Here is a 24,281-nt window from a genome sequence, read left to right as displayed (position 1 = left end):
CCGCCCCGCCGTAGCCGCCGGCCGCCGGCGTCCCCGCGGGCCGGTCCAGCGAAGGCGGCGCCCGCGCCTCTGCGGCCAGTGGCAGCCGCAAAGCCCAGGGAGGCGGCTCCTGCAGCCCCTCGCCGCTCCGCGACCCGGGCGCCTGCAGCCAAAGCTGCCGCCTGGGGAGGAAGAGGAGGAAGAGGAGGTGACAAACTCTCCGGCTCCACGCCGCGGCCCGCAGCTCCGCGCTCAGGCATGCAGGCGCGGCGTCTAGCCAAGCGCTCCAGCCTGGGCAGCCGCCGCGGGGGCGCCGCGCTGCAGCCGGCTGGGCCGGCGTCCGCGCCCGCCCAGGAAGCAACCCTGCACGGACTCCCGCCCCCTGCCCCGGGCCCGGGCTCCGGCCCAGTCCCGGAGAGCTGGAGGCCGCCGCTGCCGCCGCCGCGCAGCGCCGGGACCGGCCCCCCTCGGGCCGCCGGAGCTGCCGCCTCGTCTCCCGTGCTGCTGCTTCTGGGGGAGGAAGACGAGGACGAAGAAGGCGGGAGCAGGCGGCGGAGGGGACTCGGTAGGGTGGAGGAGAAGCCCCGAGGGGGCGCGGAGGAGGAGGATGACGAAGAGGAAGACGAGGACGAGGAGGTGGTCGTCGAGGTGGTGGACGGCGACGACGACGAGGAGGATGGCGAGGAGCGTTTCGTGCCCCTCGGACCGGGTCGAGCGGTCCCCAAGGGCCCGACCCGGGGCGCGTTGAAGGTGCGTGCTGGGTGCGGTGGCGCTCGTGGGACTCGCCGGACCGGGGAGGGGGACTGGCCTGGGCTCTGAACCCCAGGGCGAGGCGCCTGGCTGAGGCCAAGGACTGGAGACCCGGCCGGGAGGGGTGTGTCAGGCGGCGCCGGCGGCAGCGCGGGGCAGAGCGAGGGAACTGTTGATTTGCTCGCGCCTCGGGCCCCCTGCACCTCTCCGGAGCGGCCTCTCCCGCTTCGCTTACAGGCCCGGTCGGGTTTCTTGTCTTGTGTGGGTGTGAGGAAAGGACACTTCTCCAGGGTAGGCAGGGGAACTTGGAGGTCGGACGAGGTGGGTGACGATTTGCGCCCGGTGAGGACGGGCGAGGTGGGATGGTGGTGGTGAGATGTTTTATTCTTCCTAAGGATGCTAGACTGAACCCTTCTTATTTTGAGGACTATTCAAGCTTATTGCAACTATCGAGCAGCTTTTCTTGTCAACCTCGCAACCCCTTCCTTCACCCGAGAACAATTGTTGATGAGTTTCCATCGCAGGCACTTGTGAGGGAACCGGTAAGCCCAGTGCAGCAAAAAACAAGCCATTGGTTTCCGCATGCATTTTGCTAGCAGCTTTTGGCATTGCCCCTCGTCCTCCCGTGTTTAAGCTCGACCTGGGTTAGCATTTTCCCCCCTCAAAATTGCAAAGGAGGAAAAGGGAAATCGAAAAGTGGGGAGGGGGCGGTTGGAGGAGAGGGATTTGGCTTTTAAAATGGATGTGAGTTTCAGCAGAGAATTCTAGCGAAGTCCCCCTGTGCCCTGAAACACCAGGAGATCTTTCCGTTTGTGTATCTTCAGAAGATAAGGGGTTTATTATTACACAACTGACTGGCTGGGCTTTCAGGCATGCGATTGGACAAAGCCAACCACGTTGAGGTTCATGCACCCTGTATGTTGCTAAGAAGTTTTGAGGGCAGCAAGTGGTAAGCGATGAAGTGAGTGATTTTTCTCAAGAGTGGTTCTTAAAATCAGCTGAATAACTATTTCTTGGGAGTTTTCAAGAGGTATTTTCGGAGGAAAAAAGACAAACAAGTGAGCTTAATAGAGACTAATCTTTTTTTAAAAAAAATCTTTTGATTCTTGCCCCCCCACCCCAAAATGAAAATCACCTGCTGAAGCATGAAATTGTATTTCCAAAGAAATGTTAAACATTAACAATTAGAATAGGCTGAGAATAGATGTGGGCACAAATTTCTTTCTCAGACCACCCTGGAAGTTTGATCTCTGAGAGTGAGAAATGTTCAGCAAATAGTCATTTGGGATGATAGTTTTTGACAGCTGCTTGTTGGAATCTGGACTGTGACCACACTCATTACCATGGTCTGCTGAAAAGCCTGTATTGTATGGCCACAGGATATAGCTGGATTTGAATTAAGTCACATGGTATCAGTGACACTGAATAATAAGAGTAGTGACTCCGTAATATTTTTGTTCAGACATACTGAAAATGTGTCTTGTGGTTTGAATAGTGATTGCACAATTTATAATAGAAAAATTAACAATAACTTATGCTCTGTGATCAAAGCAAATTCAATGTAGGAAAAGAATCAACAGTATAAAAACAGAATATCTAGGGTGTGATAGTTGACATTATCAAAAAAGATTTTTTCACACCTCCAATTTTTAAAAATTCATTCAAATTTATAACATTGCTTGGCTCACAGCTTTTCAAAAACTTTTATAATAAATGTGTTGAGATATAACTATCTTTTTTTCCTTTTAAAAACAATTGCTTTAAAGACACTCTAACACTCCATCTGAAGAAATTTTGTATTGGAATATCACAAAGAATTTTGTTATAATGCATATAAGAATGCAAACAGGTTCTGGGGCAGAAGCTCAGTGGCAGAGTGCTTGCCTAGCATGTGTGAGGCATTGGGTTCAATCCTCAGCACCACATTAAAAAAATAAACAAAATAAAAGTATGTTGTCCATCTACAACTACAAAAAAATTTTTTTCAAACCAGAATGAAAACATGTTGTATTCATGCATTCATTTGTTCAACAAATATTTATTGAGCACCTACTGTGTGCCAGGTGCCATTCTCAAACACAGTGGGGAATCTTCCTGATGCTCACATCTAATGAGAGGGGTCATGACAACAATCAAAGATATGCTTATATATATGCTCACTTATTTAATTATGAAACGTGAGATTTTAATGAATGCTCTGAGGGAAATAATATCTTAGAGTGTGGGCTGAAAAGAGAACATGGGAACATCTCTCTTAGGAAGGGACATTTGATCTGAGATCTAGGATTTGCTTGGGGGGAAAAGGTCTTTCCAGGCACAGAGAATCGCAATTGCAAGTCTTGAAGTAGAAAGGAGGAAGACATGACTGTGGCAGGAACTTGGTAGGAAGGCAATATTTCACAGAGGCAGGTCTGGGTCAGCAGCATAGAAAAGGTGAGCCTTTTTGAGGTCAAGTATGAAGTCTCTGGAAAATCTTTGGCAGATAAAAGCTTACCAGGTGATTTGCATGTCTCAGATCACGCTGTGTGAATGGAGAGCAGCAGTGGAAGCAGAGAGATCAGTTAGGAGGCAATGGCTGCTGCAGTCCACTGAGTGGTGAGGACTGCTTGGAGTTAGAGGATGGCAAGAGTGGAGTTGAGATGAATTCTGCATCCATTGTGAAGAGCAGCCTGCCAGAACTTATTGATGGATTGGGTGATGAGGTAAAGGAAAGGAAGGTAATCCAGGATGAGGCCCTAATATAAAGGGTGGTTAGTTGTACCATTCACTGAGATTGGGAAAACTGGGAGAGCAAAAATCAAACGTTTTGTTTTTGACATCTTAAGTGTGAGATGATGATTCTTTCCTCTGAATGAAGATTGCAGTTAGGCCAGTGGCTGTAGGATGTGGAGCCGGGAGGAGGTCAGGGCTAGAAAGAGAAGTTTGGGAGCCATCAACATGTTGATGTTATTTAAAGCCCAACGCATAGGTAGTTCCACTGGGCAAGAGAAGAGAACCTTGAGCAGGCGGTGGGGCACAGGATGCTGTAAGTTTGGGTCTAGGAGAAGCCAGTGAAGATGGTTGACAGGCAGCATCCATGTAAGAAAATATAAAGTCCATTATACCAAGAGAAGAAATAATTCCAAAAAGTGGTGTGTAATGAACCTGTTGAATATTGCAGGGATATTGAATAAGAAAAAGATAGAGACTTTTTCTTATCCAATATGGCACTTAGGGTTATCCTTGATAAAGGAAGTTTATGATGTGACTAAAAGAGCTAGCAGCAAATGGGAGGTGAGGATGTAAGGGGATTTATGAAAAAAAATTGTGACAGGTTTTCTTGGAGAACAGAGAAGGAGGGAATAGGTAGAGGGCCTATGACTAGGTTTGTTTTTATTGTTAAAATGAGATGCAATAGACTGTAGTGACTAGAGAATGATGGGAATTATCTAGAAGGGTGTGAGTGTATTAGTTTTCTGTTGCTGTGTAACAAATTACCATAAAGTTTTTGCCTTAAAGTAGTTCTCACAGTTTCAATGAAGTAGGAGCCTGGTGTCAGCTTAACTGAACCTGCCACCATCAGTCTCACAAGGCTGAATTTAAGAGGTTAAGTGGATTGAGTTCTCATCTGGAGGTTTGACCAGGGAAGATTTCACTTTCAAACTTACTTGGGCTGTAGGCAGAGTTCATTCCCCTGCATCTGTAGGACTGAGGGTCCCAGCTTCTTGCTGGCTATTACCTAGAAGATGTCCTTAGATCCTGGAGCCTCTCAACCTCACCCTGTCTGTCCTGCAGCTATTTGTCCTGTGGGCTTCAATAAGGAGAAGCTAGCAAGATGGAGTCTTCCATAATACAGTGTAATTGCAGGAGCAGATTCCATCGTCTTTGGCATATTCTTTTGGTTAGAAGTGAGTGCAGATTCCACTCACACTTAGGGGAGGGATCATACAAGTTCCTGAATATCCAAAGATGAGGGTCATGGGTGATTACCTAGGGAGAAACCAGATATGCAAAAAGGAGCAGAGTAATCCCAGGAGGAAAGTTCTTGGGGGAAAATAGGAGAAGAATCTAGAGCCCAACTAGAGGGTTGACCTTTGGACTCTTCTTCCATTGAGATGGAGAGATAGTAGAGAAGACAAGTCAAAATGTGGGTATATTTTCTATATTAGATGATGGTGAGATGAAGTAGTACTTGGTGAGTGGCCTCTGTTTTCCCCATGCAGGAGAAGAGAAAGGAACTAAGGGTGAGGGAGATTTGAAGTAGGAGTTGAAAGCGTGAAATAGTGCATGGCAGAGCAGGAGAGTAAATATGCTAGGGAGACACACACATAGAGTTGCCAGACAGTATCAAGGACCCATCCCAAGGTTTGTAGTTCTGCATTTGTATTATAAGCAGTCTGTCTGGGTATGTGATTTTTCCCAACATTCAGTTGCCTCAAGCATAAAGTAATAATCATAAAAATAATCCCAGCTAATTTTTATTAAGTGCTTACCATGGACGGTACAAGTTGACGTGTGTAAACTCGTTTAAACTTCATTACATCTCCGTGGATATCTGTGACATAGCCAGCAGGTATTATTGTTATCAGTCTTATTTTACAAAAGGCATAACTAACTTACTTGAAGATGCACAGCTGTTAGGTGGCAGAGCAGCAGTTTGCACCCTGGCATTAAATGAAATAAAAGAACAACTTTGTATTACATGGTTTTCAATTTCTGAGCAAAGGAAGCTATACATTTATCTGCCTTGATAAGATTCCTGGGGTACATACACACTCCTCTCCACATGTCCCCATACCTCTTGGACTCTTGTATGAGAAATATTAAGTAGCCCAGTAAACACTACAGTTCAACTACAGTTTAATTAAAACTACAGTTTAACTACAGTTTAATTAAAAAAAAAAAGACCCTGTCAAATAGAGGGCAGATAGAATAATAAGTTGCTATTCAGTGAAGTCAAAATAGTAAGGGGCTAAGATAACAAGGCCTAGAACTGTGCTCCTCAATAGGGCATTAGCAGTTTAGGAATCAGAACCCAAGAATCTACAGAGAACATTATCATTTTTATGAAATGATAATTTGTTGGTTTAATAAACTTAGGAAAAACATAAACAAAAGACTGCCAAAAGTTCTATCAAGATTTCATTTATCAGCCTGGGAATGTAGCTCAGTCGTAGAGCATTTGCCTATTGTGGTAGGGCACTGGGTTTGAGCCCTAACCCCTGCACCCTTCCCTCTACCCCCCAGCTCCCACTGAAAGATTTGAAAAGCTGGGAAAGAATGGCTTTAAAATTAGGTGATAATATATCAGAGTTCCCACTTTCAGGGCTCAATAAATATTAATCAAATGGAATCTGCTTCCTATATGTCAGGTCTTCAGGGGTGGTTAACACATCTATTAGATTATCTCTTCAATATCAAGTGACTTTAAGGAGCCTTTGGCAGGGACTGTGTAGCAAACACTGCATTCCAATTTGCTAACAAGTATGTGTCTTGCAAATGGTCTGTCTTGTCTCTTTCTTGGCTCATGCAAAAGGCATATGTGTAAGATACCAGACAGAGTTGTCATTCATTGAATTAAGGCTGCTGGGATTGGAAAGGAAATAGATTATCTAGTAATACAAGCCCTTTGCTTGACCACTGAGGGCACCCAGACTATGCAGGGTAGATAGAATGCTTTGTCTAGCTTGGGATGGGGTGCTAGCAGATTAGGTGGGGCTCTATTAGTGCGCTGCTCTACTATCCCCGAAATACCACCCACATTTTTTGGGTTAGTTCCTTGTGCCTAAGAGCAATCTGTAGTTCACTCCCTGAGAGCTGTAGATAAAGAATCACAATTTTCTGAAATGTTCTGGCACTCACTGCTTATGAACTTCTACTTTTGGAATGCTTGTTCTTCATAAAGTTTTTCAGGTACAGGCTGCCTTACATGTGGCTGTGGTATGATATGTGGGACCCTATATGAATCCTACCTGTGTCTGTCCCCTCGCCCTGTGAGAGTTCCAAGGAACACATAGAGAATGGTAACAAATTGGAAAAGAGCTGCACTTCCTTGTGAGCCAGCACCCCTGATCCCTTTGGTGGTGTTCCCTGGCAGATTTGCCTAGAAGAAATAATTAATAGTCAAGCATTAACTAGGATCTCTTCTTTTTCAACATTAAAATATCAGTTGCATGGAATGTCCCATAACATAAATATTAGCTAAAAACAAGAAGTCAAGCTCCATCCTGAATCTGCTTATCCTTGCCTCTTTGAAGGATCCAGAGAAAACCACGGCCCTGGTGGCTTCTGGGTTTTTAAAAAATCTGGGGACTCTATTTATTAGTATCTATCTATCAGATTAGTGTGTTCTCCGACCTCAGGAGGGACTTGGAGGGAAAAGGAGTAGGAGCCTATTCTTCCCTCTTCCAATGTGCAATATCAGAACTTGTGATCTGTATGAAACAGTCTTGTCACAATGACTTGATGTAATGCTTGTAAAAGTCAAAGAAACTTGACCTTTTAGTTGCCCTGTGAAATCTCATTTTCGGGTACATGCATGGTTTCCATTAGACTTTCTGAATACTTGAAAACTTCCATAACTAACCCCTGGCTTAGCAAATCCATGTTATTGAAACAAGGATGATTTCCTCTGGGTTTTCTGTCCCCGTTTCTATTTACTTTCTTGGTTAGGAGATATTTATTGAAGGCCACTTCTTACAATGTTTCTGATACACATGTGGGAAGCAACAGAGAAAAAGAGCTTACTGTCATCTTCAGGGGACCCATAGTCTAACATAACAGTCTTGACAAATCGTATAAATATTCCAAGTCCTTTGTCTTCTTTGTCTTTAATAAGATCATGATGAGATAATTCCCAGACAGCTACTGGACCACCACAATTTGAAATGTAACTTTGACATATACCTTACAACAATTGCAGCCAGACAATCTATATGAAGACAATGATATGGCATGACCAGGAGGTAATTCCTGGTTCACCAAAGAATAATTTTAAATCACTGAATTGACAAATAACCTATTTACTGTGTGAAATGGAACAGAGTATAACATTGAAATACATGGTAGTGGAATTAAGGTGATTAAGTTCATACACTTCATTGAAGATATTATTTTGGTTAGAACTTTGCAGAAGCATATAAGAGGGGTTCATTCATGTTGCAGGACACCATGAGGCCTTGAGATGAAAAGGAGGTGAAGGTGCCACCCTGGTATTGCCCCAAGGGCTGACTTAGCATGGTCTGCATGCTTCACCCAGAGGTTGCAAGGAGCGTGCTTACTTTCCTTTTATTCTTGTCATAATGGAAGGTAAAATGAAAGTCATATCTCGGTAATTGAGACTAATTGGGTGGCTAGTGGAAATAAGTGAATGTCAAAAATACTCCAACATTTAAAATTAAATCCAGTCTTTTGAAAGGTTATGTACCCTGAAATATCATTTGATAAAACCTGTGGTCAGGATAATTGACCTTCATCTTGGGCTTATTGGTAAGATGCCAGAGAACAGGCTTGAGTCAAAGCAAGGGATCCCACCAAGGTACCCCTACCTCACTTACCTCTTTGAAGATCAAGAAGCTAGGTAGTGGCAGGGGTTATGGCTTAGTGGTAGAATGCTTGCCTAGCATGTGTGAGGCAATGGGTTCAATTCTGAGCACCACATATAAACAAATAAATAAAGGTTCATCAATAACTAATAAAAATATTTTTTTTAAAAAAAAAGTTAACACAACTTTAAAAAAAAGAGAGAAGCAGCTATGTAGCACAGGCTCTGGGTTCAAATTCTGGCTTCTCTATCTGCTAGTTCTGTGGCCTTATCAAGTTACTTAATACCTCTATGCCTTAGTGTTGTTTCAAAAACTGAGATAATATTATTCCCTCATTGGTAATTGTTACTAAATATAGCCCAGAGATCTGCCCAAATTAGACTTGGATGGCAGTTTATTTCCTTTATGGTTTTGGAGAGGATTCATTTGAAGATTTTGTTCAAGAATCCCAAATCCTTTAAACTTTTAAAAAGTTATTTTGGCTGTTCCAGCCTCCTCCCTGTTTCATGCTCTCGAGGTATTTCAGAGAGCTGCTTCCTAAAGTGACTCCATTCATCTGAACTCCGTGGTATTCCATGGTAATATGCAGTGAGCTTTAATCTTCTCTTTCAGCTCAGGAGGCTGTGAGTCATTTATCTACTTGTGCAAAGAGGACAGAGACATTCCATCTCCTGTGTTCATCAGTCTGTTCAGACGTATAGCTCTTGGTAGTAGAGAAAACCTGGCTACCATCCAAAAAGGGTAGGAAAACGCTCCTACCCCCACTGAACATTGCTGTTGAAAGCTGCTGTGGAAATAAAGTGATGTCCCCTTCCACCTCTGCCTCGCATGTGACCGAGGCTTTCTAGGGTATGGGCTTGAGCTTCCCATCCTCCTTTGCACTGGTGTCTGGGGCTTGGTCTCTTGTTTGGAAAAAGGGGCATTTGGGGGATAGAAGAGGATAGGCAGCCCAAAGTGTGTCTACTTCCACTATTAAAGGAGATGTCCAAGGGGAGCAAGGAAAACTCTGTGGCTAATCAACTTTGGAAAAATTCCAGTTAAAATAGAGATATAGATGTTGCTTAAGTTATAAAATATTTCAAACAGAAAATTCGAAGAGTAATATAACATCCGTAGACCTATAGAGAAGTTACCATATAATCAAAGGGCCATTTTGAGTTTTTAGGGTGCTGAACATAGATTGTGGCATTTCCATATTTATTGGGCTGCAGAGGCTTCCCCAGATCTTCCAGGGCACCCTTCCTTTGGGAAATATTGTGGCTTTCTAATTCCTCTTCTCAATGGAGAAAGTTGTGGAAAGTGTCTCAGAGCTTGAAATAAATAACTAACAGAGTCTCTGCTACTGGGAAACCTGCGGTGGGATGGTCACTGAAGCCTGAGCCAAGGAGGTTGAGGCCAGCCTGGGCAATATAGACTCTCTCGAAACAAACAAAATGTGCTAAGCAAATGTTAAAAGCACCAAGAAGAGTTCAAGTGTTATTAGCGGGCCATGCAAGCTTTGAAATATTTTTCCTCATAAAGGTGATAACTTCTTCAGTATCAACTTTCTAGAATAAGGAGTATTTCATGTGGTAGATTTTCACTTGTTTAGCTGTGAACACTGTTCTCATGTGTGAAGTTGAGAAACTAGTAGGGAGCTCTGCCTTCCCTGCCACAGACCAGGCTCCAACTGTGGGTCTAGTGGTTGCGACAGTGGGAGAAGTGTGATCGTAACGGAATTACAGAGTGTCAAGGGAGCTAAAATCCACGAGGTGTTTAGACCCAGGAAAGTGTGTTTATTAATCTGTTTTTCACATTCTAAAAGAAAAATGATTGAAAATGCTGGGACAGCCTAAATGAAAAGAATATTGAAATTTACTAGGATATTAGGATTGACATAGCATCGGTCAACAACACTTTGACTTATTATAGATAACGGGGTTAAGCATTTGTGAACACTGAATACCATGTGCTAGGTCTTTTTATTAGGTATTGTTAAACTGTATTTCCGTATTCCCCAGCATTCAGTGCATTACAATTTAAGGAAGGTTCTCATTGCTCACCTCATTTGACCCTCTTGATCATCTCTTCGAATGAGGATATCATTATTTTCATTTCATAGTTGAGGGAAATAAGCCTCAGAGACAAATGGGGGCAGTTTATGCAGAAAGAAATAAATGTGAGGTAATTTTATATCAAATGACATAGATATTTGTCAAACATTTCAGAAAACAGTTGGGACCAACAGATTTAAAAAATAATTGGATTTGGTACCTAAGCAACAATGGAATTTTAAGGAGAGAGGAGACTTTATTTTGGAGTCAATTATAAATTAAAACAATGTGAAATCCAGTTTTCGTAGGTTGTCATAAATTGCTTTCCCGTAGCTTGTACATGCTTTGCAAATCAGCTGCAAATGCTTACTAAAAATCAAATTCTAGTAATTTCTATTAATTTGAGTTAGGATCCAAAGTTTAAAGAAGAATTTTGCTTTTGAAAATGTTTATAACTAGCAGGTTTGTATACTTCCAACTAAAAACTGATCTCACAGAATATTAGAAAAATAATGGAAATATTAGAATAGGATCATAGAACTTACAGAAACAACTATGTGAAGAATGTCTACTTGACATTCTTGTTTCATCATTTAATATTTGTAGTAAAAGTTCTCAGAAAAGGGGAAAAATGGACATCTGAACTGTGTAAAGCCTGAACAGTTTCTTGGGGGTAGGGTGGGGAGAAAGAGGTGCTTATGGGAAAGGGAAGATTTGAAATTACCCAAGAGTAGGGGCTTCTATTTGCATTTCTTGTTATTCGAGTATTTGGTGGGTGATAATAGGTTCTGAAAATGTGCTTTTAGTTGTCTATCGAGTGACAGCAGTACTTTTCACTCTTTATTCTTATTCCAACAGAGATCTCTTTTCCAGTATGTGTTTCTCTCCATTTCCCATATTGATTGTTGTATTTGATTTTTTTTTCAATCTAGCACAGAGGTTATTTGGGGGAAACTATTCTTGCTTTAGAAATTATAATAGAAATGATATAGTTTTCATTGTTTGTAAACTATGCCTGTCTATGTGTTAAAATTAAGATGCCTCAAAGATCTTGGTTAAGTTCAGTGATAGACTGATAATTCATTAATTTTTCATTATGCCCTCCTTTTCTTTCATTCTTTCTTTTGCTATGTCATTCAATTAATGCCTGTTGCATTGGACAAAAAAATATTCACTGAGCTTCTAGTCTTTGTCTGCACCTAGGACACGGAGGAGAGTCAGTCTTGGGGAGGGCCCCTGTTCACATTCTAGTTGGGGGGACAGTAAAATTTGTGCATGGTGGTATGTTACAGAAAGAAGACACAGGTTGGAAAGAGGAATCAAGGGGTTCTGTCTTAACTATTTCAAGTTGAAGATACTGTTACACCTGCAAGTAGAGATGTCAGGTAGGGTGGAGTTTTGTGGTGAAGACAGAGCTAGAGACAGAACTTCAGAAGTCATGGCTCTCAGAGAGTATCGAGAGTGTTAGGATTAGATGAGAACACCTAGGGAGATCATGTTGGTAGAGAAGGGAAAATCACCAGGCCTGGGCTCCAGAACACTTCCAATGTAGTGTTCCTCCATCTGTCTGTGTCTTTCTCTCAGCAACAGGATTGTGATAGAATTTACCAATCCTCACTGTCTCCTTTAAGGTATATCATTTAGCACTCTTTATTACAGTCACAGTTGTGCAATCATCACCGTAATCTAATATTTGAACATTTCTTTCACCCCTAAAAGAAGCCCAGTGCCCACTGGCAGTCACTCCTGCATACTTGCTCTAAATACTACGGACTCACAGCTGCACTGGTGTTTTTCTTAGTTTTCATTGCCAAGAAATCTTGTTTATTCATTGTGTTTTTTCAGGAAGCTAAAACAGAGATTAGAGGTTCAGCATGTGTGGAATAGGGGATATGAGGAAAAAGAAGAATCCAGTCCAACAAGATCAGCCATCTGATAAGTATGCTCCAGTGATGGAGTCACCACAGCCCAGGGGGACCAGTCTCCTGCAGTTCAGGAATCAGAGAGAGGACAACAGTGGGTCCTTATTTCTGTGGGTCCTTGAATTTCTTGTAAATTCAAGATAAAGCCTTAGTTCCTAGTAGTAACTGTGGAATTGAATTACATCCAGACTACATCCTCTTAGATAATCTGTGGTTACTTTGAATCAGTTTCTAGCATCACAGACAAGTTGCTGAATGAATTAGGTAGACATTCTTCTTTCCTGTCTCCCACTTCTAGTTTCTATAGGGAAGCTCCCTTTCCTACTACCCACCCCTTATTTCTCTCTACTCCAGGATTGAGAACAGTATCAGAGTTGTTTCATACACAGCTAGCAGTGAAAATGTTTGACATGAATATAATAAGGAATGGACCTCAACCAGAGAGGTATGGATAGGAAATGAGAGCTAGAGAGTTCTTAATTTATTCAGGTTTTTAGCATTTAGGGTACCCCAAGAATTAAGCACGTTGATGTTTTGGCTAAGACCAGGATTCTACTTTTCAGGACAAAAGATCTTAGTCCAAATAGTAAACAGGGAAGGAATATCCTGAGAGTACAGATCAAGACCCCAACCTGAGAAAAGATGCCCACAGTTATATTTAGATCCTTTGCCATGTACAGAATCTTTTGACAAACATGCTTTGGTTACCTTTCTTTCAATAGAAAAGGAAGTTTGCAAACAACAAATGCCCTAAAATAACATACGAAAGACTAGCATATATGTTCACACAAACTAGACTACATACTTGTGATGTTTGACAAAGCTCAGAGAGATCCAGAAACTGCAGAAGACTGGACCCAGGATCAGATGCACATCCCCTGCTGTGTTCTATTTTATTTGCTGTATTTCAACACTGACAGTGATCAACAAAGTAGGTTTGCCCTGATCAAACACATTGTCAACAGAACCCTCCCTTTTCTACCTTCTCCATTAGCAATCTGAACAGTGGTCCAGGTACTCAGAGGAAGCTCTCGTTTAGAGTTGTGTCAGTAAACCACGCAGAAGTAAAGGGTTTTGAAAAGTAAGAATTCAAGATTTTGCTTCAGACATGCATCCCAAACAGCATGGAAGGAGTATAGAAGTTTTAGTCTTAAAATCGTGCTATTCATCACTATCTGGAGATTTTTATACAAACAAATGTGTTATTGTACTCATATATGCAAGTGCATGTACATACACACACACACACACACACACACACACACCCAGAGAGAGAGAGAGAGAGAGAGAGAGAGAGAGAGAGACAGACAGACACCTGTAAGCAGCGTAGGCCTAGCATGATCCAAAGAAGAGTGTTTTGTTTTGTTTTGTTTTTAATTATAGATGTACACAATGCCTTTATTTATTTTTATATGGTACTGAGGATCGAACCCAATGACTCACATGTGCTAGGCAAGTACTTCACTACTGAGCCATAACCCCAGCCCTGAAGAGTGGTTCTTATGTGAAAAGTGAGCCAGTGTCGTAGAAGTAGACGTTTGGGTCAGAAGTCCTTATCTGTATACATATGTACCAGCCCCACTCTCCTTGTTTCTCTGTGACCCTTTCACCAACCATGACCTCTTTTAACCTCTCTTTGTGGCTTTTCTTATCCTGTTCACTTTTTCAGTCAACCAAAAAAAAAAAAAAAAAAAAAAGGTACAAAAAGGTAAAGTTACAGTCATTGTGTGGGGTGAAAGTATTTCTATTGTGCAGATATGGAGCTGCCACTGACTTATCCCTGAGATGCTCACGAGGCTGAGAACGGAGTGTAAAAATGAGAGCCTCTCAGGTTATTGTACTGAAAAATACAAGATCAAAAGTTTAGGGGCTGGGGTTGTGGCTCAGTGGTAGAATATTTGCCTAGCATGCGTGAGGCACTGCATTCAATCCTCAGCACCACATTAAAAAAATAAAATAAAAATAAAGTTATTGTGTCCATCTACAACTAAAAAAATTTTTTTAAAGTTTTTTATTAAGAAAATAAAGAAAAACTTAAACTACACTATAAATATCATTTGTATGTATTTAGTGTTATTGGCATCCTTGGGGAAGCATTGTCCAGGATGGAGATATAAAATCGTAATAGGTCAGAATGGCATGGAAGTTAACTCCAGGAAGTAGGCCTGTAGCTGTTATCCCTGTTTCTGTTATCGCAATCCATTACTCTGGATAGTTGCTAGAGTCCTACATCAGTAGTGGGTTGTGATGGAGATAAGACAGGGAAAAACCCTGACCTGCTGCTGATAGAGTTCCTTCTGAAAAAGTCTTTGAAGAAGCTCGGTTTGGTCTCCTGTTTCATCTTTTCAATTTGGCATAAGACATATATCCATCCCTCTTCAGCAGGAAAATAAGCCCTGCCTGTTGATGTGTGCCTGTAGTCCCGGTTACTTGGGAAGCTGAGGCAGGAGGATTGCTTAACTTCAGGAATCTGAGCCCTGTCTGGGCAATGCAGTGAGAACGTACCTCTTTAAAAAAAGAAAAGACACAAAAGGAAAACAGAGACTACTTTCTTTCCCTAGAACCTTAAACCCATGATCAGATAAGAGCTATTTCATAATGTAAAAAGAATCAATTTACCAAGAAGACTTGTGTCCTGTTATTTATCTGTTTCTGTTAAGAATAGCATTTTAAGTATGGGGGGAGCTTCTCTTGCCATCCTGCCCTCCTGGTTCTCCATACCCACCTGTCTCACTGCACTTCCTTCTATGTTCTGTGACTAAGAGAAGAGGGGAGAGGGATTTCAGAGTTCATGCTTTGTTTGTTTTTTCTTTTTAAGCAGTAGGACTTGATACCTTAAATTTTGAAAGAACTGAAAGATAAATAAACTATGAGGTTTTGTTTTTTGAGGGGTGGGATACCAGGGATTGAACTCAAGGGCACTCAATCACTAAGCCACATCCCCAACCTTATTTTGTATTTTATTTAGAGACAGGGTCTCACTGAGTTGCTTAGCACTTCCCTGTTGCTGAGGCTGACTTTGAACTCATGATCTTCCTGTCTCAGCCTCCCAAGCCACTGAACAATTTAAAAATAAGCATTCCTTTTAATTGTACAACAAATATTTGCAAAGTTACATAATATACAAAGGGAGGGGGCAAACCAAGCCTTACCAAAGGCTTTGAACCACGATGGAATTCAATTAGAAATAAGTAACAGAAATGTAACTGAAAAATTCTCTAACATTTGAAAACCAATATTTTCTTAATAATTTAGTGGATAATGAAGAAATCACAGGGTGCTTAGGAAATAGCTTTATCTGATACCTGCAAATGCAGAAGTTGTAGAAGTTAAATTAGTGCTTAGAGGGAAGTATATCGCTTTGAGTCAGTTATCTAATCTTCCAAAGGTGGTAGACAAAGAAGGTGAAGGAAATAAAAATGATATGGTAGAAAATCAATGAAATATAAACCAGACAAACATCAGAGAAAAAAACCTATGAAACCAAAAGCTGATTCTTTTCGAAGCTCAATAAAGTAGGTAAATCTCTAGCTGTACTGACTTTAAAAGGCAAGAGAACTCACAAATTGCCAGAATCAACAATGAAAGAAAGGACAGCCTAGAGATCTTGCAGACTTTAAAAGGATAATTAGGATTTATTACTTTATGTTAGTAGGGAACTCCATGGCAATAAACTTGACAAATGGGTGAAACCGGCAAATTCTTTGGAAAATATAAATTAACAGAACTGATCATGAGAATTAAAGGCTACCTAAATAACTCACCATCTGTTAAACAAGTGGAATTTATAATTAAGTACCTTTGCACATAGGCCTGATGGCTTTCCCAGGGCAATCCATCAAATACAGTCATGTACCACATAATGGTGTTTCAGTCAACATGGACCACATATATAACATTGTCCCAGAAATTATACTGTTTAGTGACATTGTAACTGTCTGTTTATATATTTATACTCTAGGATGTTTGCACAATTACAAAAATCAACTAATGATGTATTACCCAGAACATATTACCATGCATATTAAGCTGTGAATGACTGTACTTAAGATAGAAATAATACAAATCTTACAAAAATCTTTACAAAAAAGAGTAAGATGATATCCTTCCAGAATGTTTTATGGGACCAACATGACCTTGACACTAAAATTATACAATGACAAGAACATTACAAACTTTCATGAGTATAGATAAAACATACTAAAAATACTAACAAATTGAATGTAGCTATTAAGAAAATTTATAATTTGGTATGACCAATTTTTTCCCCCATGAATGTAAACTTTATTAAATACTTAATAATCAGTTGGTGCAAATCACGGTATTAATAGTTTAAAAGGGAAAAACCATATGATTATCCCAATAGGTGTAAAAAAAGCATTCAACAAAATTCAATACTCATTCCTGATGAAGAATGGTACAAGGTTGTAATCCCAGCTACTCAGAAGGCTGAGGCAGGTGAATCACAAATTTGAGGCCAGCTTTAGCAACTTAGGCTCTCAACAATTCAGTGAAACACTATCTCAAAATCAAAAAAATCTGGGATATAGCTCAGTGGTAGACTGCCTCTGGGTTCAATCCCCAGTACCTCCCTCCCGACAATGGCAAATCACAAATAGGATATAACTTCCTTAAAATTATACATATATAAAATCATATATATGTAAAATTATATATATGTATATGTAAAATTATATATATGTATATGTAAATTTTATATATATATATATATATATATATATATATATATATATATATATATATATATACCTTACAGCCAATATACTTAATAGCAAGATGTCATTTCCTCTATCGATATCAAGAAAGCAAGTAGGTCAGCTCTAATGCTTTTATTCATTATTGCCCCAGAGGTTTTAACCAATGAGATACGGCAAGAAAAACAAAAGGCATAAAGATTAGAAAAAAATGTAAAACTTTTTTTTTTTGCAAGATGGCATGATCATATGCAGAGGAAATCCTAAGGAATCAATAAAAACTACTAAAATGAGATATTAAAAATACCATTTACAAATAGCATTAAAAACTAAACACTTCTGGCCAGGCACAGTGGCACACGCCTTTAATCCCAGCAGCTCAAAAGACCAAGGCAGGAGAATCATGAGCACAAAGCCAGCCTCAGCAAAAAGCAAGGCACTAGACAACTCAGTGAGACCCTGTCTCTAAATAAAATACAAAAAATAGGATTGGAGATGTGGCTCAGTGGTAAAGTGCCCCTGAGTTCAACCCCCGCTACTCCCCCTAAAACCAAACCAAAACAAAAAACCCTAAACTCTTCTGGATAAAATTAATGAAGAACATGTGTGATTTCTGACACACTAATAACAGTAATGTGTAAGTAATGAGTAAGAAAACCTAAATAAATGCATTGATATGCCATGTTCAATTAGGAAACTCATTGTGGTTAAACTGTCAGTTCTCTACAAATTGCTTATAGGTTGAAAATCACAGTCAGAAATCTCAGATCTTTTTTTTTTTTTGTAGAAATAAGCTAATTTTAAATGTATATGGAAATGCCAAATAACCATAATCTTTGAAATAATTTTTAAAAATAACAATTTGATGGTCATGATGGCACTTGCCTGTAATCCCAGCTGCTTATGAGGCTGAGGCAGGATGATTATGAGTTTGAGGTCAGCCTGGGCAACTTAGGCCATGTCTTACCAAAAGATCCCAATAACAACAACAATAACAAACCACAGAATGAAATTTGAGGACTTACTCTACTTAATATCAGGAGTTACTATATATTGATAGTAATCTAATCAATGTGAAACTGGTGCTACAAGATAAGGAAGTAGATTAGTATAACAAAATAGATATCCCAAAATAGATCCACATCGGAATGATTTGCCAAAGAAAGTCAGTGAAGTCTTTTCAACTAGGAGTCTGGAAAGACCATTCATATGGAGGAGGGAAAGAAAGAACCCCACCTACCCATGATTTGCACCATGTACAACAGTTACTTCAAACTGTATCATGCATGTAAGTGTAAAAGATAACTTATTAAGCTTCTGTAAGAAAACAAAGAATATCTTTACTTCCTTAGGGTAAGAGTTTTTAGACAAGCACCAGATAACACTAATTATAAAAGAAAATATTGGTAAATTAGATGTTATCAAAATTGAAAACATGTTTATTTATTATTCCAATTTTTATATATGATAGCAGAATGCATTACATCTCATAATTCATATACAGAACATGATTTTTCATATCTCTGGTTGTACACAAATTATAGTCACACCCAGAATTAAAAGCGTTTACTCAAGAGATATAACTAAGAAAACAGATTAAGTAATAGATTAAATAAATTAATAGATAAAATTTCCTCTACTGTTTCATCAGGGGATATCAAAACATTCATTTAGTGTTTTCTCTTGTACTAGCTACAATACTGGGTGCAGAGAATATGCTTTTGAACAAGAAAAGTCAGTCTTCTTGGAACATCAGTTTAGAGGGAGAAGTAGTCAATAAGCAATTATAATGTGAAACGAGAACTGCACAAATAGTGAAAATATAGGATACATAATGTAATTTTCATTTACAAATGTTAAGACCTGTCAGTGGTTAATAATTTGCGAACTTGCAAAGCCAGTCTTGGCTCAGATTTTCTGCCTTCTTGCCTGCCATTTGTTTCTGTCCTGGTAGGCAAAGGGACTGGAATTTTAAACTTAAGCTTAGTGGCTAGGATTAGATAGTAACTTATATTCTGATTTCAGTTTACTATGAAGAGAAGTGAAACTGTAGCTATTTAAAGAAATTTCACTTTAATGTTGCTGTCTTATTATCCCTGTTTGAAAGTTAGTTTTTTCAAACAGTGATACCAATGTCAAATTTAGGCAAGTTTCTCTAATTATATTTTCTTGCAGAGCAGAGCCCAGTGAGTTGAGAGCCCTGCTCAGGCAGTTCCTCTCATCTTTGCTTTGCTAAGTATTTTTAGTGTCTTTTTAAGTTGGTAAAGTTGACAGGAAGGCACTAGGGAGTGGAAGCAGAGAAAAACTTAGGACTCATAACATATCGCTGGGGAGAGGAGCTTTACTCTTTAAGGTAAATATGTAACGGGAATGAATGCTTTTGTCCTTCTTTTTACCCTTGGATTCATGACAGCAAAGCATTGATTGTGCTTTGTGGTTTTTACAGTGCTTTGCATTCGTTAGCATCATTTCACATCCATAAGGAGTATAGTTCTTATAATCCTCACAGTCATATTTCAAGTTAGTCATGAGGCAACCAGGGCCATAGAGTTTAAATGACTAGTTCAAGATGATTGAATACATGACAATTTAAAAATAATTTCTTTCTAAATTTTTTCCTTTATCTCATCTTCATTTTATCTTTATTCATCTTCCTTCTTTCTTTATTTGATCTGCCGTGTATTTGTAGCGTTTCATGGTGATACCTTCCATCATGTAGAGCCTTTTGGGGCGGATGGGGCAGTGCTGGGGTTTGAATGCAACATGCTAGGCAAGTGCTGTACCTCTGAGCTACCTCCCCAGCCCAGATGTCTTCTGTTGTTACTCCTCCTGCTTAGTCTTTTGTTTACTCATGTCAAACTCGTGACATTCAGCTTGTTTTCCAGTGATTTCCAGGCCATCATCATCATCGTCTCCTCTTCCCCCAGGAAACAACTATTGATTCCCATTCTCTCTGTCATCATTATGTATGGTACTAGTACCCAATAAAAATACTTGGTACAGAAGAGGGTGCTCAATAAATGTTTGAATGGAAAAGGAAAGAACAAACACTTCGTTACATACATAAACTCTGATAATGTCCTCTATTACCTTTCTTCCTTGTATTTCATTTGTTACCAGGTCCTGCCTATTTTTCCCCACTGTGTTTTGCTCTTTTTCTGAAATTACACTCTGATTCCTAAGTCTCCTCATTGCTTCCTTTTTGCCTCCATTTCTTCCTCATTTAAGCATGTTTTCCACAGAACTACTAAAATAATCTTGGGTTTTATGTAACTTTTTCTTATTATAGAAGCAGTACTTGTAGAACATTTTAAAGACCTGGTAAGGAAAAAGAAGGAACTAATAATCATCTGGAATTTCACTCATCTTTCAGATTTTTTGCTGTGTGTATTCTTCCAGACTACAATGGTGATGTCACTTACATAGAGAACATTGATTTAGCAAACTCTGTTCTTGGTGACTTACCTTAAAACAAAGACAAACAATCTAACAATGCTCAAGTAGCCAAAGCAAATGCCAAAATATAACTTGTATACTTAATTCGAGTCAGAAAGCCTTTATTTGGTGCTATAGTATGCAAAACTCCATGCTAGACACTCTGGAGGCTCAAAAATAGAAATGATTATTAATTCTTAGGAGTTCTTAATCCTGTGGGAAACACAAACCCAATGCCCTGTTTGCTCTTTCCTAGGACTCAGTCCCAGCATATATGGTTATGTGTTTTCTTGGCACAGAACAAATTAAAGTTGGAAATTAGCAGGAAGAGCGTACATCCCTTCTACTAACATTCAGTGTCTAAGAGCAGCAAGAGTGAAACTGTTGATGAAGAAAGTAAAGTATATATCATTAAAATTTTACAAATATGCATACATATTTATAACACCACTTGAGTCCATTTAATGTAATGACAAGTAACTTCTGAGGCCATATCATTAGGTTACAGTTTAGTGACATTTCCACAATGGTGATCTCACGCCACTAAGAAGAATTTACTAGGCGCAATGAAGAGGCAAAGAAGCAACTAATGCATTTCAGAGAAAGTCACAACAAATATTATTAAAAGGGTAGAAACTTATTTAATTAATGATTGATATGGCATATACGTATTAATGTTAATGGGATTACTGTACAACTCTTTCTACCATAAGTTTTTCAGCACAGAAGCTCACTCCCAGATAATTGCATCGTTCTCAATAGTTATCTTACCGTTCTCCTCAGGAAAGCTCTCTTTTGGTTTCCTGTCCTTCCTTTCCTGGTATAGATCTAAAAGGTCCAAGAGATAATATTCTAGCCACAGTGTCCAAAGCACATTGGACATTTAACCTAGAATATATTTCACTGGATCCCTTTTTTTCTTGTTGCTCTCTCAATGGGATTGCTATCTTGATTCACCCAGGGAGAAGCAGGTTATGTTGCTCACGTGGCTACTAACTCGATCGGATCCTGAATGAGCATGCATGTTCTCTCTTAGGCCTTGCTTTCTAAAGGTAGAGAGAGGCTCATACTGGGTGAACTGAAAATATTTTTTTAAAAATAATAAAATAAATAAAGCTTTAGCCTTTGTCATTGGCTTGTCCCATTTTCCTATGCCATAGAAACAGACATGCCTTTCAATTCCAAAAACAAAGTAGTCCAGTGCAGCAGGCACTGGAGCTGATGAGGAATCACCAGGAATCTTGCCTGTTCAACATGTAACCACCTGTACCAGGCACTTCCCCATGGTCCCCACCTGAGTTGTTCTGCTCAAGTGAAGGAAGAAAACATGGATGAGTTCTGTAGTAAGCAGTTCAAAAGTGTCCTGGGAACACAGAAAAGGGAAAATTAACTATGTAGGGAAGTCCAAAGTCTTTGATAATTAAAGGTTGAAAAGAGATAGTAGAGAATGAGGTGAATGGTACTCAAGCATCCTAGCAAAAAGCAAAACAGAGTGCAGAGACCCAGGAAGGAGAAGGAGTCTGGCAGAAGTACAGGTGGTGGGCAGGAGGCAGATTATTGCTAGATCTGTGTCATTCCTACCATCTTTGCAAGGGACACGCTATAACAGTGTCATACACTTCAGTTTTATACGGATGTTTTATTTGGGGATGCACGTATTATGAAAGATTTTAAAGTGGGATTAATATAAATAAATAATCAAGAAGCTGTGGAAAGGTGATACTAGAGAAAAATAATAGCAGATAATAGAAAGACAAGTTTTTCAGGAATTTAATCCCATGCAACACGTGTGACATAAAACAACCAATAGGGCTGTATTTTAAAAAAGCAATCCATAGTAACAAAAATGATTATGAATATCTGTCAGTACATATAGGAAAAGCAAATACAAATAAAGGTACAAAACAAGCAAGCATACAGTAAGTTTATGTGGAATCCTAAAAAAAAAGATATTGTAGCATATGAATGCAATAAAATATTTCAGAAAATATTGATACAAAACAAACTTAATGGAATACCAATGTTATGCACACAGTATGGTTCAAACAAATATTTTATTGGGAGCAACAGAAAAACTGAATTTAAATCTTCCTTAAGAACCTATTTTTCCGAAAGCCGATAAATAGCCTGAAAATCCACCATCCTTGTCAGAATCCAGGTGATGTTCTTTGTTTCTGGAATTCACGGCAGTGTAGATTGAGTCAGCCCCACATGTGGAACAGGGCTTTCTAGTCCTTTAGAATGTTTGGCTGTCAAATTTATATTGCTGATCTGGGACTGAGTATTATATCAATGCCTTTGTCACCTTTGAGCCACAGGTTACAGTGGTAATAAATTTAAACCTAGAGTCTAAAGGATGTACAATTCACCTTAGATGGGTTAGATTTGTTGTGTATGGTTTATTTCTGTGAAGAAAAGGACCTGTATTTCTGGGTTGTTTAGTGCTTCTGGCTTGCTGCAGGGACAGTGTATTTGTCGCAGGGGGTGGGGGTGAGGTAGCATGGCAGTGCTGGTATCCTTTATCTGGGTCAGCTTTACATCACTGTAACAAATGCCTGAGATAAATGAACAGACAAGATTTGTTTTGGCTTACAACTTTGGTGTCAGTCCATAGTTGATTGGCCTGAGACGAGGCAGCACACTATGCAGGGAGCAAAACTACTCATCTCATGGCCAGGAATGGAAAAAAGTGGAAGAGAAAGGAGTTGGGGTCCTACTGTTCCCTTTGAAGGCATGGTGATTGGTGCCTTTTACAGGTTCTAACCTCTTCCAGTAGTGCCAAGCGGGGAACTAAGCCTTTAACATGCAAGCCTTTGGGGGCCAGTCCAGATCCAAAGCATATAGCACCATCCATCTCCCTTTGTGGTCAGCATTCTGCCCTTAAAACAGGATCCTAAGCATAGACTATATTTGGGATAAATCTGGGCAGCTGGAGAAGAGGTTCTTTTCTGATATTGTAGTAGAATTGTATAACAAACTCACATCTTTTTTCTCCCCCACCCCTGTGAGTTCTTATTAAATTTAAGCTAGAACCATATGATATTTAAATTTAGTGCTTAGTCCCTTAATATTATTCTGTGTCTCTTCATTTATATTTTTAGCCTCTTGAACGTATCATTTTAAAAAAAATTTTTTAGTGGTAGATGCACACAATACCCTTATTTATGTATTTTATTATTATTTTTGTGGTGCTGATGATCAAACCCAGTGTTTCATACGTGCTAAGCAAATTTTCTACCACTGAACTACAACCCCAGCTCTTGAAAATGTGTGTGTATGTGTGTGTATACATATCTCTCTCTCTCTCTCTCTCTCTCACACACACACACACACACACACACACACACACACATTTTATTTTATTTTATTTTTTGATACCAGGGGTTAACTCGGGGGCACTAAACCACTGGGCACATCTCCAGCCCTATTTTGTATTTTATTTAGAGACAGGGTCTCACTGACTTGCTTAGAGACTCGCTTTTGCTGAGGCTGGCTTTGAACTCGAGATCATCCTGCCTCAGCCTCCTGAACTTCTAGGATTACAAATGTGCGTCACCTTGCCTGGTTGATATTTTTTAATCCCTTAGTAGGACTGAAACAGTAGTCATTGCTTCTTATTTGTTTTAAAGATTATGGCGTAATGGAAAATTCAGAGGCCTGAGTTTTATTTATGATCTCTCTCTCTTAACTAAAAATGTAATCTTGAGCAAACTCCTTTACTATTTGTGCCTTTATTTATTTACTTGTAAAAATGAAGGTAATTTTATTTGGTATTCTTTGAAGCCTTTAAAAATGCTTCAAAAATTAGTTGATTAACCTACAATGATAAGAAATAACACAGAGAGGTCCCAATATAGTCTTCATTCAGTTTCCTTCAATGGCAGCATACTGCATAAATATAATACAGTATCACAACCAAGAAAT

The 24,281-nt window shown here is 39.6% G+C and overlaps 1 protein-coding gene across 1 annotated transcript in view; it reads left to right on the top strand.

The window, feature by feature from the left end:
• Window positions 1-237: 237 nt before the first annotated feature.
• The window catches only part of Znf704 (zinc finger protein 704), a 201,854-nt gene continuing 177,810 nt past the window's right edge, over window positions 238-24,281 (top strand). Inside the window, exon 1 of the mRNA XM_076835618.1 lies at window positions 238-729. Coding sequence (XP_076691733.1) covers window positions 238-729 — 492 coding nt within the window. The remainder of the gene's footprint in view (window positions 730-24,281) is intronic.

Source organism: Callospermophilus lateralis, chromosome 16 (genome assembly GCF_048772815.1).
Source record: "Callospermophilus lateralis isolate mCalLat2 chromosome 16, mCalLat2.hap1, whole genome shotgun sequence".
NCBI lineage: Eukaryota > Metazoa > Chordata > Mammalia > Rodentia > Sciuridae > Callospermophilus > Callospermophilus lateralis.
The sequence above is the reverse complement of the archived record's forward strand: the minus strand, read 5'-3'. Positions and strand labels throughout refer to the sequence as shown.